Here is a 21,422-nt window from a genome sequence, read left to right as displayed (position 1 = left end):
TATAAACATATTTCCCAAGAGAAGGAACTATTCTTTAAAAAAAATGAAATGTATCTATTATGTCTTCACATGTGGACCTTAAGCTGCAACAGTAAACTGATGTCCACCAAACATCTGCAGCTCTTCAACTTGTTGTCCAAAAACTAAATTGGTGTATAAAAAAGAAAAATGTGGGGCCCCGGGCCTATTGGGAGCAAATATTATATCATCAAACTGATATAGCACTCTTGTGTGTACAAGCAACAACTTTTACACAAATAGTTCTTTTGACAGTGTTTAAAAAAACCTGTTTATTAGAGTAACAAAATGTCCCAAGATGTGCAGACACGCTGACACTCTACAGAGCGCTTAATGAATGCCATAAGCCTATATTTTCCTCTGGCGACTGAAACTTGCCAACTTAAATCACATTCTGTTCCTTTTGAACTAGATTTCACTCATGCCAAAGCGTATTGTGCTGGTATGTGTCTGCATTTTGGGAAAAAATGCAATATGCAAAATCCACATTCATCTCACTCTAAATGTTTGGCACTACAAAAAAAAAACCTACTCTTCAAATCATTACATGGTTGATGGGCTGCCCTCAGCTTACACTGTGCAGGTGAACTGAAATGCACCCAGAAAACATTATCCTGGCTCTTAGATAAAACAGTTTTTCTTCTTTAAATAAACATTGTGGGAAATAACTGTGGCTGCAGCCAATAACCATAAACCAACATAATTATGTTAAGAGTGTGTTTGAGATTTGAAGATCAAACAGGATGTCACTGTGCGCTTGAACCACGGCCAGCAGTTTGTCAAGTGATGCAGAGATGAAACTTCACAAAGTCTCCATTTGGAAGACTCTCAGAGGAGATATCCAACAATCTGGCATTTCTTTAGTTCTTCATACTTTTTGTCCCAGGAAAAGGACTTACAGAAATAGAGTTACTGTAAATCAAGATTGTTGAGAAAATGTTTGAAATTAGTCTCCCTGGACAAGATTTTCTTTCCAGAGCTACAGTACAACCTGAATCATAGCCTAAAAAGAGCATTACATTACCCCAAAGTAGCGTTTGAGTATTTACCAGTTGTTGCATTTTAATAAAAGCATGTATCAATCACAAAGACAGCTAACATTTGTTGCTTTTTACAAAATCTTCTCTATTTTTCACATACTTTTCAACAAAGTCAGTGCGTAGTGCTCTAAGAATGAATACAGTGGATATTTGAGCGTTTTCTGACGAAACAAGCTCTTTAAAGTCTTTAGTAGTCTTCTCATTATGCCTGTGAGGCGGCCCCTTGCAATGAAGACAGATCAGGTTCTAACAACTTAATCCGTTGCCTCCGACAGGAGTTTTGCCGCGAGGCAATGCTGCATCCACTGTGTCTGTGAAGTGTCATTATTAAAACTAGTGTCAGAGCGTAACAGGCCAATCTGGAGGCATGTGGATATTCAGATTGCTATTATCCCTTTAGTTCACAAGATCCCTTTATTTTCCACACACTGGAGTACTACAAGCTGAAAACTGTCATATTGTTTTGTAATATGGGAAGCTGATATTGTACAGCTTATAAAAACATCTAACCAGTAGCAGATCCATTAAAAAGAATATTTAAATCACATGCATGTTGAAAAAAATGAACAGAGTATGTTTAATGGCCTATTGATTTATGTTTGAAAGCGAATAGAAGTCTCAGGAAATAGGACTTTATGTGATTTTCACTTATATTAATAATATTATTTTTCATTCCTGCATAAGGCAGAACTGTGGCCAGTGTCAAAGTCTATTTCCAGTTCACTAACATTACAACCATGCACCATTTAAGCAGCATTATCACTCTGAATTATTATTAAGTTCAATTTTAAATCATGTAGAGCTACATTTTATAATAATTTTCATGGGCACCAAACGCACCACATGGATCACTCTACCTGTAACACGTCGTAACTTCTCCAGTCGACTTCACGCAGGGATACTTTGTTGTAGAAATGTTATTCTCGGAGCACTCTTCACTGTGGAAAAAAAAGAAAGAAAAGAGAATGAAGCAAAGTAAGAATTTCCCTTTCATCTAATGCAAACGAGTCCTCGCGTCATTTGGTGTTAATATGTCCTAAAATTACCCGTCACTGGCATCCTCTTCTTGATAGGACCACAGTAAACCTCCTGAGAAGTACATGCAGGTGACGGTGAGCAGAAGAGGACTCCTGTTGTGTTGTAGTATCATCTCATCGAGTCCAGTCACCTGGGTCCTGTCAGTAATCCACACTTGTAATGATTACAGCTCCTCACCGCTGTGCAACCAACTTAAATGTGCGGCACACTGACAGACCCTCCCACTCACCCTGCGCTCTTATCCTGAATGAACTCCTCAGATCACCACAGACACAACTGAACTCTTCCTCCTCGTCCAATTAAGACTTTAGACAAGTTGTATAAATGACAAAAGCTGGGACTTTTCAGCTCTAAGACATAAACATACCTTTAGATTTAGCATTTCTCATCGGTGAAACTTTGAAAGTTGATTGGAGGAGGGATCTCACGCTTACACCATCATTCAGCCGCGCACGCGCGAGCGCACGAGCACGCAAAAAAGTCGTAGTTGACCATGCGCGTTATTATGTCTTCATCTTTGCTACCACCGCGCGGCTGTTAATGATATAACTAAAAAAAAAAAAGTCTGTTTCGGTTTAACCGGAATCTGAAATTTACAGTAGATGCTAACACACATTCAAAATGCAGTTAACATTATGAGCACTAATACATTTACACTCATTAATTTTTCAGTGTGTAATTGAAGTTTTAAGTATTCATCATTCTTCAACTGGTTCAATGAGCTTTCCTAAAATACTATTAATATAATTAGATAATGAAATCTGATGCAAATTTAGTAGTAACAGAAATATGTAAACCTCACAAAATATTCCATTATAATTTTGACAGATGATGATGTTTTCAGGTATGTCAATTTATTATGAGCCAAGAACATGGATGTTTTCATTATAACTAAACAAACATAGCAGAACCTGTTAAACCGTATATACTGTTTTGGTCAAATTTCACCAGTTTTTACATTTGAGAGAAGTAAAAACATCTTAAACACCCATTTTCTCTGATGTCATGACTTTTCCCAAAGTGACCCAGAATTCACAAAAACTGAAATAGTTCACCCTTTGTTGTGGGCTATTGTACATAGAGAGTGTTCTGGTTTAAATTTGACCTGTATTTATTTAAAAATTCCATTCAAAAATGTTGTTGCATGCTTCATATTCAATAAAATTAAGTGAAATCATTTGAGCTGTTTAAGGTAACATGGTACCATAATATACTGTGGTTGTGAATCTAGTTATTCAATAAACAAATAGTGTAAAACCTAAAGAATACACTCTCTCTGCTGTCCAAAAGCTTAATTCAGGATTAATCACCCATTTATTTATTTATTTAATTTTAGACACATAATATATACAACATATTGCATATACAGTACATAAATATGTACATACATGTACTCTCATGTATGTGGGGGTCAGATAATAGGGCACATATACAATACATACGCACACCCACATACATCCACACACACACACATAGACACACGTACACAAATGTAGTTGTGTTAAATCAGAATATGTACAGAGGCAGGTGACCCACTCATTTATTGATGACTGATAATGTATTAAGGTATTAATAAGCACTTTAGATATGTAAACCTCACAAAATATCCCCAAATAATTTTTGAGTGCATCTTACAAGACTGATGTTGATGTTTTCAGGTTGTAATGTCTGATCATTATGAGGACATGAATGTTTTCATATCAACTAAACAAATTCAGCAGGAAATGTTAAAAGAATACTCAAGCGCTTTAGCACTGCACTTCCATAAAGTACAGAGACTTTAAGAGACAGATGGGATTTTAAAAAAAGGTCAAAATCGAAACAGCAGAGACTGAGATATCCGGACTTCTAATCCCTACTACAAGCCAAACTCCAAAAACACATAATGCAACCCAATAGCATCTTTTCATTGGAATCCTCCCCCACCTCCAAATTAGCAGGCATTCTCATAACATCTCCAAGCCTGATAATCATGTTAACATCACTATGACGTCATTATTCAGCTTTGACAACAGGTTTTTACTCAGTTTTGAAAACACTCCAGAGCCACAGAAGATATTATGCAACAGTTTTCCCAGGCTGAATAATGTCTGTAAAATTGGTGAAATGCCCCTTTAACCATTTAACATTATGCCAACAAGGAGAACTAATTACTCAAATAAGATAGAATTTACTTACATTTACTCAACTCAGACCACTGCCTTAAATCATGTCAAATTAAGTCATGTTTGATGCAACTGATTGCACTGTAATTGCGGCAACAGAGGGCAGCTTTTTAATTTAAGGTTTTCTGTAAAGACTGTATAAGCAAAGCAGATTACTGTCTTTATTTACTGTGTCAAAACACTGGGGATTTACGCTGCACAAGAAATCAGCCAAGTCATCACAAACAAAGCTGGGCAGCATGTTGAAACAGAATAGCAGAGTTTGTGAATGACGAGGGGGAAAAACACTGAAGGATTGGAGAACAAACATGAAATATTCACAGTCTTTGGCCCAGTGGCACAATATATGTTTCATTATATGATGTCCAAACTGCTCATTAACATCGCTGCCTTCAATTCTCAATTTGATTCCATTCATCATTTTTGCATTTAGCATGTATATTACAAACTCACTATGTCATTAACCAAGTTGTAACTTGTTCTGTTGACCCAAACTCACCTCACTATCTTGCTCATTCTTTGGGTCGAGTGATCTAAGAGACCTGAAGAGTAATCCTACACTGATATGCTGCTGACTTTCGTTCGGAATGACCTTGACCTCTGCATGACCTCTACCAGCAGGTCTGATCTGAGCACAGACACTGTTCACGGGCACCTGCTGAACCCAAGAGTTCTTCAGTTTCTCAGGAATGCAGTGTGGCATTACAGGGAGTTGGATAGAGGAGCCACTGAGGAGCCTGTAAAGGATATCCTTGTGAAATAAGAGGACTGTGGTGTCACTTACAGCGACAATGGTCGCTTTTCAATCTGTGAGGTCAGTTAGGTATGATTTAACTTTATTCAAAACATGGCATTAGTCAGAATTGCCATTCAGGAGATGTGTAATACAATATTTCCCATTACAGAGTTTTTTCTTTCCTATTACAGACTGGGAATCTGGCCTCTTCCAGTATCCTTTAGCAGAAAATGACACCTTGAACCTGCTTCAAAGGGCCTGCTCAAGCATGACTATTTCAATTCAAGTGAAAGCCGTGTTTCAGTGGTCTACTTGCTTCATTACAGCAGAGCCTCTGTGGCTCAGCAACAGTCTGAGGGTGCAGTTCATGTTCCAGCCACTTGATGGCCCTTTCAACCAAGAGATCTTACCCCCAAGCCCCCCCTTTCGCTGCTATCGTCATCATTGCCCACAAAATGGATGACAGCTTTTAGAAATACCAGGGTGCGTCACGACTCTGAGGTGCACATGCTGTGCCATTTATGTTCCACCTGTTTTGATGCCTCAGCAGCTTGAGAGGGAGAGAATGATCATTTCTGCAACCAGCACAAGTAGCCAATTAATATTGCAGGCTGATACTGTATCAAAGATACAGGTTTAATAACCTCACTCAAACATCAGGCAACATCCTCTGCCTTAGGGATATAAAATAATTATCTGTGAACCTTTTGCCATGTCATCATTTTCAAGAAAACAACGCAGAACAACAAAAGGAAGCATTTTTGCTCTTCACTCTATTGATGTACTTCATTGTTTCTTTGAAATAAATGATATTTATCTATATGTTTTGTCAAGTGCTCTTGGGTTCCGGGTATAAGAGGTTAAAGCTTGTTTCCTGGGACTGTTGGCATCATTGCTTTAATTGGTTCTCTGTGTGTGTGTGTGTCTGTCTGTCTGCCGCAGTCCAAACTGAATGATAGGTTGAGCCAAATTTATTGAGTGGTCTCACCATTTATTTCATCTTCTCACCGTTAACCCAAATCAATATAAGTGTTGTAGATCTGAACTGGATGTTTCCTGACTGAGAAGGATGGGTTAGAGGAGAGGTGGACCATTTTGTTTACTTAAGAGTGCCACATCAAGTGAAAGTCTTATCCTATCTCTACTGCCTTGACTGGGAGAAGAATCTGCACTGTGCAAGAAAACAAATGGACCTTATATTGAATCAGATGAAAGAAAAGTGATCTGAGGAGGGAGGACACAGTTGGCAGAGGTTTGTAGGGGACAAAACAAAAGCCAAGAAAGACTAAGAATGTCTGTAATGGGAATTGGTTGTTTCTCATGATTAAGGAGCTGTCCTTGTGATGTCTGGCCTGAGTTGAACTGGAGCAAGGTTCAATTTGACAGAGCTGTTGAGCAGAGCTAAACTGGTAATCTAAGCTGTGATGGTTGTAGAGGTTGAATTGCAGAAAACAAACTTGTTTTGTTCATTCACATTAACCTTTTCATGCTTGATGGATGGGCTTCATAATGCACGGCTGCAGGAGTTGACAATACACAAATGTAGCCTTTTTATCCTCTAAATGCTCTCTCACATGGGATGGCGACGAGAATATGGCAGGGAATGAGCGCCCTGCTGTCAAAACTCCTCTCCTCTGTCTTTCTCTCTCTTCACGGTGCAGCACTGCAGTGCTTCTCTGCACATGCCCAGACAGACTGGGAGAGCCACAGCAAGTTCGAGCTCACTAGAAATATTAACAGTCTGCATCACGGACACATTCATGTATTCCTTCAAGCTCTGTTTGCATTGGGAACAATAGTGTCATTTAATGCAAATGAAAATGATTTCCTCAGTGACATTTTGAAATGTTAAAATGCCATCGATGGGGATGCATGTATTGTCACAACAATCAAAACCTGTGACTTTTCTTTGTACAGAGCATTCTTTTGTCTCAAGGTCACTCTGCCTCCCACAAGCTTTTAATGCAAACTGCTCAGTGCAGAATGAACACAGGTGGTGCAGCTTTAAAGCATATGGCAGGCGATTCTCTACATTTTTCTTATTGTCAACAAATCTCAGAGCCAAACCAATAATGAACTGATCCTACTTAGGACTATGGTTATGCTAGTTTGTTTAGAAACCGCTCTGCTTACAGTTAGCTTGTTGTGCTGCATATCACAACCTCTTGACATTGTACATTTCTCAAAGAACACATCAACATCACACAACCACTGTAAATGGAACCGCGTTCCCTCAAAGTGCAGTGGCGCCTGTCTTACACAGCACTACTCTCCTGAGGGTGAAAATGTGATCGCTGTTATTAGTCTTTGGAGCTGTTTTCAAACAAACCACTGTGGCCTTAGTATTTGGGGTGAAGGAACAGGTCACCCAGTGCAACGGTGTGGCTCATTGATTTGTATTTAATAGTGTTTGGACAACAACGGAGGTCTACAGCACAGAGGAATAAGATATATATTATATATGAACACATATGTATTGTTTTTGGTTGCTGTTATTATTCCTCCACTCCATGCTGAGCGTAAAGAGATCTTCTCCTAATATAATTTCAATATAATAGATGGAGGACAAAATCCACAGTCCTTGTTTTACAGGCTTAAATTCAGATAATGCTAATATATCTGAATTAAGTTCCACAGTTTCCTCATTTTGTTTATTTTGAGGGTTTTTTTACCATTAATATAATGGATGGATGAGATACAGCAACCCAATCCCAAAGGCAAAGCAGAGCAGGTTGAGCACAACCATCATCACTTTGGTTCCTATTTCTTCTCTGTTGTAACAGCAGGTTAATATAGTTTTCTTCCCATCATTTCAGATAGAAACGATTTCCCCCCACCACATGTTACTATGACTCTCTTTCTCTCTTGAATTGCGCCAGATGTTCGAGGTTCACTGGTGGGTCACATAGGGTGTAAAGAGATGTGCTGTATGAGGAAGTCTTGCTTTTCAACTGCTGTAAACACGCCCATCCGAACAGAAGGTACATGGATGAGGAGGATGATGAACATGATGCTTGTCCTCAGCCAAAAGAGCATGACCTCAATAACACATCCAAAGTACTGTTGCATAGCAACAATGATAATATTTTATTTATTTATATTTGTTAAAATCCTATAAGCACAATCTTACAGATTGACTGTAGAAACAATCAAAATCTCGACTAAGCTGATTCAAAGCACTTCCCCCCATCAATGACACAAAAATAACAGCAACATTTACTGTGAGACTGGAAACTACTACTATAGTACATGTCTTGGCACGTATCTCCTCAACGCTGCTGCGATCAATAAATATAACCTCAGTGCAGTGTCCTTGGGATGGCCACATTTCACTGCCCCACCCTGCCATCATGTCTCTCCCCCTCCTCTGGATCTGCTAGCTCATTTTTACACCCCACCCCATAATACACACACACATGCACACACATATGAACAATCCACCGCGTCCCTCCTTGAATTCACCCTTCCTCCTCATCCTCCTATCAGATCCAGATACTCGTTGATAAAAGGAAAGTATCGGTCTGTTTCCACTGGCCTCTGTGACAAAATAATGTGTGTGTGAAGTGAACTGGGGAGACAAGAAGCATTGGGATTTTATTAGAAGATTAAAAAAAACAGCAAACAGTGTGAGGAGACGACAGAGCATGATGGAAAATAATAATAATAATCTGTAGGAGGAAAAAGAAGAAAGTGAGAAAACTAGGCCTCTTAAGTGAAGCGGACATTACTTATTACTGTTGCTGACTTGCTTAACCTTCGGTAAAATGGCTGACAGGACTCTTGGCAGTTCCCATGTCAGATGGATGGTTTAATTTCTTTAGACATGGAGAATGTGCTGCATATTTCTTGATCTTGGATGCACTGAAATATAGAGCCAGCGAGCAGATGGCTGAACTGTGGCAACCCATGCAGGAAAAATGTGAAAAAGAAGGGATTCTATCTCTCCGGAAGGCCTTTTGTACTAACGTGACATTTCATGGATCTAAGATAATCCAAAATATGATCTATATGAAAACAGAGCTATTATGTAAGAGTCCATTCATTTTCCGCAGCTTATCTGGGACTGGGTCGCGAGGGCATCAGACTGAGTTAGGAAACCCAGACATCCTTCAAACCAGCAACGCCCTCCAGTTCCACCTGGGGATCCCAAGGCGTTCCCAGGCTAGAAGAGATATGTAGCCCTTCTAGTGTGTTCTTGGTCTGCCCCAGGGTCTCCTACCAGATCTTCAAGCTCCTCACCCGATCTCTAAGACCGAGCCCAGACACCCTCCGGAGGAAACTCATTTCAGCCGCTTGTATCCACGATTTCATTCTTTCAGTCATTACCCAAAGCTTATAACCATAGGTGAGGGTTGGAATGTAGACCGACTTTCTTCACCACAACAGTCCAGTACAACCATATTACAGCTGATGCTGCATCGATCCACCTGTCAACCTCACACTCCATCTTACCCTCATTCGTGAACAAGACCCAGAGATAGTTGAACTCCTTCACTTGGGGCAGCGACTCACTCCCAACCTAGAGGGAGCAGTCCACCTTTTTCCGGCAGAGCACCACCATGGCCTCAGATTTGGAGGTTCTCACTCTCAACCCCGCCACTTCACATTTGGTTGCAAACCGTTCCACTGCCTGCTGGAGGTCACGGTGTGTTGAAGCCAATAGAACCGCATCATCTTAGGTCCCCAAACCGGACACTCTCATCCCTCCCGGCTGCGCCTTGAGATTCTGTCCATGCAAATCACAAACAGAATCGGTGACAAGGGAGAACCATGGTGGAGACCAACACTCACTATTATGTAAGAGTATTCTATTATTATGTAAGAGTATTTTAGGCTAAGTTTCTGTTGTAGCTATGCACTCATAACAAGTTGGGGTCAAATGGATTTCCTTTCTCCTATACATTTAATGCCTTCTTTCTTCCATGCTTTTCTCCACCTCCTGCCCTGCTTTCCTCAACTCCTGCTATCTTAGGATGAAGGCTCCTGGGGGCTGTGGTGATCAGGACTTGCACAGGTCTGGTAATATAGCTCATCATCATTTAAATTAGTTCTGAAGCATTAGGCAGCATTGGCCCTGGGTAACAATGGATTTATGACCCCAGTTGTGGCAACATGCACCAGTACACCAAGCCATATTGTTTAGCAGGGAAGCTATTATCATACCCATTCGTTTCCTCAGACTGTCATTGGGTGTTTGAATGTGCAGCAGTGAAAGTCACCATTGATTTTCCAGTCCAGCAGCTGTTACTTCAAGATTAAATTCAGGTAGTTTCGTGAGCGGTGCCAGAGGAGTGGATTGTTGCGATTTTGTTTTCAACAGGACTGCAAGGTTGGTCTGAGGTTGACCCAGGCATGTACAGTTCAGCATCACAAAATACAGAGATGCACCTTTCACTCCAACAGTGATCTTTCTTGGCAAGCTGTAAACACAAAGGTGAGGATATCGCCTTTGGATGGGTTACTTCCCTGTCTGTCTTCATCTCTCATATACTGCTTTCACTGAACCAGACACTGACTGTCGGAAAACATTGTATCTTCCACTTATCGTAGAGCGCCAGTGGCATCTTTGGTATTTTTATATTTCCTGTATGTATGCGTAAAATTACTGTTTGTGTCCACTGCATTGTGTGCTGTAGTGTGTACCATACCCTGTGTGTATAGGAATGTTATGACTCTGTGTTTATGTGCCTACATGCACAACTATGGAGATTAATCAGTATCTTTTGATAAAAAATAGTTTGTTATACATAATCATCATATTATGACTTGAGTTAAATGATTTTAACCAGTCAAAAGTTTGGACACACCTTCCCATTCTCTTGAATGAGAAAGTGTGCCCAAACTTTTGACTGGCACTGTATATTAGGAGACTGTTATTAAATTTGACTAATGGAACAAACATATTAAACATAAATTAGAAGTTTGAATTGGCAGCATTTACTTTTATGTTGTTGCTGGTTGTCTCTCTGGCTTTTCCCTAATGTTGGAGTTGCCTGATACAGTGTTTGTTTGTTGGCCCACTATACTTTGGACACAGGCTAATGGTTGTTTGGGAGCTAGCCAACTTTGGTTGCCAGATCTCTAACAACTATAACGGCCCCTTATATTAGTCTTAATTTTTTGAGTGCAAAGCTCCATCTGCCTTTAAAATGCAACATCACTATATTGTATACGTACATTTGCGGGGATACAGAGCTTTGTTGCGTTGTTATCTGTCTTGAGGCTTCATTGCAGAGGTGCCCTGCAAAAAACACAATTTTTTTGCCCAGAAAAATGTTTCCATCATGGTCTTTTCTTCTTTTGTCATTAAATGTTTGTGGGAGAAATGTTAATAAAAGCAGAGGCCAGATAAATGACTGGACTGCTGGTGTAACAAGCTTGAGATTTCAGCATTAACAACTTTCAAACACTAACACTTCACTCTGGACAATATTATTTCAGCCAAACCCTTTGACAGGTTTGCACTTTATACCATTTACTGAATCAGATTTTTCCTCATCAGGTATTCTCAATAGGCAGTCTTTCTCATATTCGGTCTAAGAAAATAATCCTGACGGGTACAGCTCATGCAGAATGCTGCCAACCTGTCCGACTGACCTCTCTGAGGGGTCGTCATCTGATTATATCAGCTAATTGTATTTCATGTGAGCCAGCCAAAGTGTCAATCATAGACTGCAGTAAGCCAAAGCCCTCACAGTTTTCTTCTTTTGATTGATTTACCCTTCAGAAATGCCACTGATTGGTTAGTCATACATTTTAAATGTCAGTATGGTGGCAACAGTTGGAAGAGAAGTAAACACAAAGTCAAACTGTCTGTGTAGGTGGTAGCCACAGCTCCAAATTGATGTGTGTCCCTGTCCAGCTGTGTCATAGTCTTGGAGAGCTCACAATCATTACAAATGCTGCTTGGACTGAAGTAGTGAGCATCTTTAAGTGCAAGCTCCCCTTTTCCATCAAATACCAGGCCGTTTATATTTGTTACAACACATACTCCAAATTCAAAAGTTGTGCTGAGGATTCCTTATCTGCTCTCCTTATACTACCCCAACACACACACACACACGTACAAACCCCTCCCTGTGACCTGCTGATAAGGTTTCCCTATCAGCCAGCTGCAGTCACAGCACTCTCACTCCTTTGGGATGGAAACTTTCCATCCTTGAGGACACCTAAGCTGTAACTAATCTCTGGTGTCTACATACACGTCAATGCACTGATATTTTAGCATCAATTCACAGCAATTTGACCTTGATAGGTTATGACATGTGGCCCCAATGGAGCGTTATGAACTCAGTGTCCTCTGTAAACAACAAATCAGGAACAAATAAAACAAAAGTCCAAATTGAATTCATCCACATGGATTTCTCTCATTAAAGTCATCTCTTTCTCCTTTTAGCTTTATATTTATTTATTATTTTCTTAGTATGTCTTATACTACATGACAAAGGAGTGTTCTTTGAACATTTTTATATTCTTAGTGATTCTTGCACTTTTGCTCCAAGATTTTAAAGATATTCTGGTTTGGCACCTATTTCAATTGGTGCCAATACTTCAGTTTGGTAGGGCAATCTAAATCTATCAAAAGATTCCTTTAAATTTGACATTTGGCTGGATTTTGATAGACAATATCATTGATTCATCTACAAGAAAGTCAAGAGGCAAGTAAGATTACTTTGAGGAGAAAAGCTTTGTGTCCTGAACAACAATGCACATGATTAAATAATTGCAGGCAAAGTGCCAGAACATCAAGGTTACTTTGCAGCATCCCCTATTGCAATGTCAAAGAGGTTCCCTGTCTCAGTGCTTTATGGTATACTACATTTACATTTGTGTGAATCAATTTGTGTAAGTGTTGTGAAAATTATAGAACACTTTGTCATCAACTCCTCTCTGCCTTCGGAAAATTTGTCAGATAGCTTTGATGGTATATTGTTCTATGGTGAAAAAAACGTCTTCATGCCAGCCTCCAGCCTATAGCTGAGAGATTTTTGGTTTGTGACCTCTTAAAATGAAGCAGTGCCTACTTCTGACCCTCTACACCAGTTGCATAAGTCTGCAACTTGTGACCAGTTCAATCAAAGAGTGATTTTTTGTCCAGTAATTCACAAAACCCACCCCCAAATATTAGAGAGAAAAGCAACAACCAATCCGGCTACTAGCAGATCTGTGAAGCTATCGGAACAGCAGTGCTTTGAGCTAAATGCTAACATCATCTGTTTGCCATCTTACTTGAGCGTATTAGCTTGATGGGAATGCCATTACTTTTACAAGTATAAAAAAAGTCAGTGGATCACTAAAGTCATTAGGATTCTTCGTCTGAGCATCATTAATGTCTGTACGAAATTTTATGGAAATCCATCTATTTATTGTTGAGATATTTCAGCATGGACCAAAATGGTGGACCAACCGACCGACAGACCAACCAATTGCCATTCACACAACTAGCATAGCTGAAAAATAAACACTACAATTAAAAGTTTCTGCTTTTTTTTATCTGGTTAAACATCTTGCAACCCCTCAATCTGATAATCTTGTGACCCCTTGTATATTGCATATGGCCTCACTTTTATATAGCACTGAAATGGCTAATCTTTACCATAACAAATTGATATGAAATTATAAGTACTTAATCAGATTTAATTTAAGCAAATTTCATATGCAGGGAACCATAAGCTCATGCAGAGAAAATTTACATCATATTAATATGCATAAAATACATATTACATTAGAAAAAAAAACAAGGTCCAACACACAAATGCACACAATTTGTGCAACAGGCGAATACTAATCAAGCATATAGTTGGGGCATACCTCTGGTTCTCTGACAAACCGCTCCAACAACTGGAGCATATTGATTTAAAGCAGTCTTATTACACTTTGATTTCATCCTTGGAGCGAAGACCGCTCGATGCAAAGTGACCTGGATCTACTGAACTGTACTGTATATTGCCATTACAAACCCCCTCCAGATTACATGCAAATACTGTCAATCCTTCCTTCACAATCTTCTGCAGTGGTCAAACACTGCTACTCACGCAATGCTTTACACTTCAACTGCTGATGTACAAATGCTTTAATTGTACTGTACAGGCCACAAATGTTATCATTACTTTATCTCTATTGTGTAGTGATGCATAGTGCTCCGGAGGAGACATGAGCACCATTAGCAGAGAGGCACACAGCATGGTTAACTACATGGTTAACTAGCTGGCTGCTTACTTGATGCACGCAAACAACATTCTGAAATCATTTTCACACTTCAAACATGGTTCTCCATGGATACTTTTATTATGCAGCACTGTGCAGTACATGCTGTTTCATTAAGTGTTTCACACGCCTGGCAACCTGCCTCTCTACTGAATGAGCACCTTTAAAAGTAGCAGTATAACTAGTGAATATGCCTTAAAGGGGACATATTATACACATTTACAGGTCTATATTTTTAATCTGGGGAATATTTTTCTATCTATTTGAATATCTGTGCATGATTTACAGTTAAAAAAAAACCTTATTTATCTTATACTGATTCTTTATGCAGCCCCTCAGGTCAGCCTCTGTCTGAAACAGGCCGTTTTAGCTCCTGTCTGATTAAGGCCCCCTTCCCGAGCCCCCTTCCTGAGGAACCCTCTCTGTTCTGATTGGCCAGCTCTTGGAAGCTGCTCCTCAGAAGACTTCCACTGGCTTCGGAGGCTACATCAACAAACCATACAACAAACTACAGTAGTAGGATTTCACTACTTTATCTCGTTCTTTACTTGAAATATAATCTTCTCAAAAACATCCATACATGTTCAAGCCGAAATCCGATCCGAAATATGAGAGAATATGAGAGTGGACAACACAAACAACACATGGAAAAAAATTAGAAACTAAAGCTGTGGAACAGATAGTCTTTAATGCCCATGCACAACAAGCCCTGGCTTTTTACTTGCAGGGGAGCATTTTTACATATGTTTAACTCAAGTTTTGGACCTTTGATTATGTTTAGCATAGATATCAGACATCATAACAGTATATAAATAACAGAAAATCACAAAAGGCACAGTATGCCCACTTTAATAATTGTCCATTGAAGCATAAAATATCAAAGTGTTCTCATACTGTATATTTTGTTCAGAACACTTGAAGTCCTCAAGCATTTTTAATAATGCAACAAACAGTAACTTTCAGGTCAAAGCGGGGAGGCGGTGGTGGTAAATACAGCATCAATATGGATAAGTCTCATACAGCTTCGTCATTGGAGTCTTGGCCGTTTTGATCCCTTTCTCTCACCTCAGCCACATGGCCGTCTCACTCTCTTTTCGTTCTCTCCAACACACAGAAACACATTCACATATACACACACACTACTGGTAGGCCATGATTGCATAACACTGACACTCACAGCTGCTGGTTTATCATTTATTAATGCTTCTTTCAGTGGCATAATTTGCTGTGCTCTGTATAGGACAGTAATAATTCTGGTGATATGCCCAAAAATGTGAGATGGACCAGGAAATGGACCTAACTGAAAGTGTTTTCTTTATTTTACTACATATAAAAAGGGGTAATTTATTGTAATAACCCAAAAGCATTAGTATCAAGTGAAATAAGCTGTTCAAATCGAATAAGAGAAAAGTGATTGACAATAAAAAAACAAAAACATATCCATTATACAGCTGGAGTACATACTGTATGCTGATGTTATGAAACACCTTATGAATTAATGATTATCTGACAATATTGTCTTATCTGCAATGTGCTGTTTACTTGCACTGACAGTTAAGAAATAGGACTGAGGGGCGTTTTAATTCCACCAAATGCAACTATTCATGTGGTACTGTGCATATTCTGGCCCTGGATCAACATCACTGTGGAGACCCTCCTCATCTCAAAGGAGAGACCTTGGCTGTGTTTCAAAGCTGATTAGAAAACAGTGTCTGTCAACACGAGGGCTGTTAACTTTGGAAATATATGAATTGGTTGAAGTACCTGCACATGTCATCCTGCTAATTTAATTACCAGGGAGCCACAGTCAAGGACAGAGCATGGCTGTGACAAACTTGGGATTCACAACATGACAGAGAGAGACGGAGAGGAGAAAGACGGGAGAGGTGCACTCTAAGAGATGATGGAATGAGTGAGAAATTTGTTCTTCTCAGTCCTTCAAACTCTGTTGAAGCATTTTACTTTACATGCAAAAGGCATAAATCACATATTACAAAAAGGATAAATATCTCTACACAAGTACAAAAACTGAAAGGTCCAACAAACCAGTGGACAGATTATTTGCTTCCATATTGTATCCTTAACCTCCCCTTAAACATTTTCTGCAGTATTTTGCACAAACTGCAAGCTGGAGACTCGATTATTATTTAGGCAATGGTGGAGAGAGTTGCAGTAAATCAACCATAAAGCGATGAATGCATGAATGACCTTCTCCAGGTCAGCAAAAAATAAAAATCCCAACTCTTTTCATCTGTTCATCAAAGTTAAATTTGGCATCTTAAGTTGACTTATGGTGCGGATGAACAAGGAGCACATGTTTTCCTCATGGTACCATGGATGATGGATGTATGAACCACAGGGGTTTATGGTCCAGAGCATTCAGCCTTCTTACTATGGTATTGCCTTCATTATGATAGGAGATAAATCTTCAGAATATGGAAGAGGTTCTCTCAATTTATAACATGCAAAAAGATTTATAAGAAATATTAAAAAAAAAAAAAGATTGTAAAATACATTTTAAAATGTAAAATAAATCCACAGGCTTTTGGCCCTGACAACAAAAAGCAGAATTTTGTAACCTTTAAGACGTTAATCAAAAGATAAAATTGATTCATAAGACTGTTTCACTCATGTTGGTATAGCATACAGAGGAGCAAGTCAGTGTACATGCTTAAACATCAGGACAAAGATTGTTTTTAGAGTTCATGGATTGAATTCAGCAAGTTGAAGCAAGAATCTGTGCAACATATGCAGAAGGCAAAATATTTCACTATGTATCATTAAAATACAATGTGGACAGTAAACAGGTTAAAACAGTGGACATGAAAAACACTCAAGACAGATTATAGAGCTGCTTCTATTTTACACAATACATTTAAATTAATTCTTATGCAAAATTACTATATAAGTACAGTACAGCAGGTGTAATTTTGGCCTCACATCACCTCTGTCTGAATTACACTTTTCATGTAGAGAAGGAAAAAAATAACCAAAGTTGGGTGCATCTGTCATTACAGTGTTGCTACAGTGTTGTGCATGACTGAAAGGTGCCCAGAAACATGAAAATAGAACATGTACTTGCTGAAATGAAACATGCCTGCAGAGCAACTTATCGTAAGTGGTGCTGAGTTCTGTCCTGCGGATGTCTTGGCTGAATTTGTGCAGTGCTATTACCAACTGGAAAGTCTATTAAAGCTGTCAAATAGAGTTGCTCAATCTTTGGTGCCGCTTCTGCCGCTTCCTGTGCAATCACACTTAACTAGTGTGCCAGCATCTACCTGTGAGTAAATCCCTATTCAGTTAGAGCTATTTTTTCTTCTATTTTTGTTCTCTCACTCTTTTGGCAGGGAGAAATAGAGTGATCAAAAGCAGAGCCAGAAAAAATCTGTATTTTCATTCATTCTGAAGACGGCACAGCAATAATACATTTTATAGTTGCAATGAAAAGCAAAATTATGGACAAAAATGAAAGAATTATATTTAACTATAGGGCTTTTAAACTTGCAAACTCAAAAACATATCCCACTTTGATATTATCAGGTTATTGTTGGAATTACATAGATAAAAGGCATTATTAACACAAACACCCACACATTATCACCTGACCAAAACACTGTCATTTCTCTCATGCACTGCCTGAGGACATGCAATCTAAAAAAAAACAAAAAAAAACATGTATCCCTTCATCATAACAGTTTCTCGTTCTATAACCACTTGTCTATTCTCTCTAATTTCAAGATGACAAGAACAAAATGGATATCGTTGAGTCCAGGAGATGAGAGAAGATACTCTGCTGAGCAAACCAACAATGAGTTAGGACCAGGCTCTGAATTATGTTGTGTGTGTGTTATATTTATTCATATATATGCATGATGAAGCTTCTCCATCCTGGTTGTAATGCATGACTAAAAAATCCCTTTTTTTCATTGGTTGTTGGCTAATCCCTGTTTACTGTCACTATTGGTTTGGTTATAATAATTTTATTCATTTCATTGTATGGGCAATCCTTTCTGAGAAAGAGAATCAACAAGAGAAGAAGAAGAAGAAGGCCTGATTGTCAATGATTATAGTGGTGTGGTTTGAAATGCAGTATTCACAGAAAGGTCAGACTTCAGAAGAGTAAACCAGACAAAACTGTGCCTGTACCATTTTTTATGTTGTATTTTTCTTTGGGAACTGATTTTGATCAAACCCTAAAAACGACAGTAATATGACCAAGTAAACCACTAACATAATGTAATGCAGTATGCTGGCTTTATTGATAAATATGAGGCAGATATTGAAAAGATGGCTTAAAAACTAAAGAGATAATAAATAAATAATGATGAATCAACTTAAAAATACAAAATTGGCAGTAATGCATTCATGAAACAGTTTCACTTGTCAAATGATCGTCATTGATTTTTTCCCCCCGTGGTCATCGTGCTCCAGTCATCTGAGGTTTGGCTAATCGTTTATGTCAAGTAGCCCAACTGTTTCCCTCTTGTCAATAAACCTCTAGGATGCCAAATCAGAGTCAAAAGCAAACGCTGATCCAAAAATAGCTTTCCTCCTCCAACGTGAGGATGACAAAGGGAAACTTTCCAGAGCAACATCTGAACGCAGAATAAATGTGGAATAAACATCAACACACAGACTCAAAGAGCGTTTGTGAGATGTACTGTAGCTCACCTGGTCTTTTTGTTATGTAAATTGATGAATCAATATGACAAATGTACTGCAAAGAGGAAAAAAAAAAAGATACAATGCTTTGTTCATCCCCACCAGTATTCATCTTCAACCGCCTGTCTTATCACCACTTCCAGCCACGAGCAAATACCTGATTAATGGTTGCCACGTGTCAGCTACGTTAATCATCAGGGCACGCTTGGTTGCATATGAATGGACAGGGTGTGAGTTAGATGGCAACACACAGAGCCGAGAGCTCAGGGTTTCCTGAATGATCTGAAGCTCTGAAGCACCATCTCCAGCATTTTCACTTTACAGAATGTCTACTAAGAACATTTGAATTCATAAATAGGGAGGGTTCAAGAAATAAATAGACTGACCTTTTGCATTGATTGATAAAAATCTAAATATGTTTATATATATTAGAATATTCATATTGCGTTTGTGTTCAGTTTATTTATTCAGTGCATTCAGCGGCTCAACCAAGCACTTCACAAGAGTCTACAGTCATGCTAGCAACACTGTGAGATCTGCATGGTAACATGATGTAAACAGACTTACACAGTCCTCTTTAGGTTAGATACGGTGATCATATTTTACTCTATGAGCGCAAAGCTGCTATATGCACCTCTGGGTTCACATTTTTGATTCAAAATTGCGTAACAGCCACATGGCCACTCAGTGTGCCTATTATACTTCAGGCTGATCATCAGTGTCTGGTTGGCCACGTTCATATCACATCTGTACATGTCCGTTCATTCTGTGATGTAATACTTCCTCCCGCTGACACACGAAACCATTTGATTATCACATAGCTTCTGTCAGAGCAGCGAGGGCAAGTCCTGCAACATGAGGAGGAAAGTCAGGTCACACAGATGGCCCCCCTTTTTTTTTTTTTGTGGAAATAGTCATTTTTTGACACGCTTATGTTTTGCCCTTAAAGGCTTGCCCCTCCAAAGTGAAGCTCCAATCCTTTTCTGTGTAGTATTCATGACTTTCACAGACACCACAATTTCCTTTTTCTTTATTGGAGATTGTATTCTACTTGATAGACCATCAAAGGAGTCTACTTGATATACATATAATCAGAAATCCAATGAATACATAAAATGCTGCTTAGTGGACAGCATAGAAGAATGTAGCAGATCACAGTTTTCACTGTGGCATCTTTTTGTTAAAGGTAGAATACATCTCTTTGTAGATTTAAAATATGTGTAAATAAATGTGTGTATGATAGTCTCACAAATCATGAGCCTTAAAGAAGAAATCCTCGAAAAACAGTGTTGTGCGCCCTCAAGAACAACACTCCTCAGAATCTAGGGCTTGCATGCAAAAGAGTCCACAAATGTCTTCTACTTACAACAACTATGACGGCACTAATTTATGAGGGGAAAAAAAAGGAATTTACTAAGTCTCTATTGGTCAATCTTAATGCCAGATTATATCAGGATTGCATCAGACATCTGTCATGCAAGGAGATGAGTAAACTGCACAATATGACTTGTGAGTTTCACATTAATCTGTTGACCTAATAAGTGTAGAAAGATGGCTCAAGATGTGTTTATATGTTGACATGCTACAGCGGAAATACAAAGGATCTGTGTGTGTTATGTTGTACGTGGTTACCCTTCACTTTTTATGATTTTTATGCTGAAACTGTGCAATGAAAAACAGCTTACAGTTCCACTTATGTATGACATTGAACTCTGCAGAACATGTATTAAGGACAGAGTGTATGTGCAAAGCATGAAGCACCTGCACTGCCAATGCACACTGCCTCTTCCCCTCTGCAGCAGTGCTGCTCTGTGGCTCAGCCTGGAGTGTGACCTCCCTGAGGACAAGGGGGGAAAAAAAGGAGAATTTTCCCGTGGGGCTCAATGAAGCATCACAATATTATATTGCATTATCACACATGTCTCATTCTCGGCAAATCCTACTCATCAGCATCTTTTGAGTATCATTCATCTGTCATCTGTGACTGCTATTGACTCAGACGCAGAGCCCGGTTTTCTTAAAGTCACAGTCAGTTTATTATCACACATATGCAAAAACATTCCTATAAAGTCATGGTAAAATAGTACTTGTAGTTGTAGTAGTTTTCATGACACTAAAAGTAGTAGAATTAATAGTAATAGCACTAGCAGAGGAGCAAGGAGCGGTAGCTGAACCATAATAGAATTACATCAGATCCCTTTCATATTTTATTTGAGGAAAAAAATAAAATAAAAGCTTACTGTATGTTGTCTAACAGACGGTTCAGGATCCCACAGCTTAGATTTAACAGGCTGCTGAGGTCATTCACTTCCTCAATCCATTAAATTACAAATACATGTTTTGTACCTCTGAATGTGCTTTGTTAGTCAGTCTGACTTCCATCTACTGTAGTTCTCATATTGTGCGATGGGTGTATGCCTGACTCTTCTCTGTGTGTACCGGCCACATCAGTTCTGCAATCTGTTCACATCCTTGTCCTGATAATACACAAAAGAGAAAAGGAGGGGAGAATCATAATATTATCATTAATATAGTTATGGAAACTACAACAAAAAG

General features: G+C 39.0%; 1 protein-coding gene across 5 annotated transcripts in view; it reads right to left on the bottom strand.

Moving 5' to 3' along the window:
* The window catches only part of ccbe1 (collagen and calcium binding EGF domains 1), a 41,378-nt gene extending 38,893 nt beyond the window's left edge, over window positions 1-2,485 (bottom strand). For 2 of the 5 annotated variants that reach the window (XM_067574559.1, XM_067574560.1), the window contains exons 1-2: window positions 2,105-2,313; window positions 1,916-1,996 (exon numbers count right to left, since the gene is read on the bottom strand). In XM_067574559.1, coding sequence (XP_067430660.1) covers window positions 1,916-1,996; window positions 2,105-2,208 — 185 coding nt within the window. In that variant the 5' untranslated portion in view covers window positions 2,209-2,313. The other 3 variants (XM_067574558.1, XM_067574557.1, XM_067574556.1) reach the window with 3 other exon arrangements.
* Between the last annotated feature and the right edge of the window lie 18,937 nt (window positions 2,486-21,422).

This window comes from Thunnus thynnus, chromosome 19 (genome assembly GCF_963924715.1).
Source record: "Thunnus thynnus chromosome 19, fThuThy2.1, whole genome shotgun sequence".
NCBI lineage: Eukaryota > Metazoa > Chordata > Actinopteri > Scombriformes > Scombridae > Thunnus > Thunnus thynnus.
Note: the sequence above shows the minus strand (reverse complement) of the source record. Positions and strands in the feature narration are given on the sequence as shown.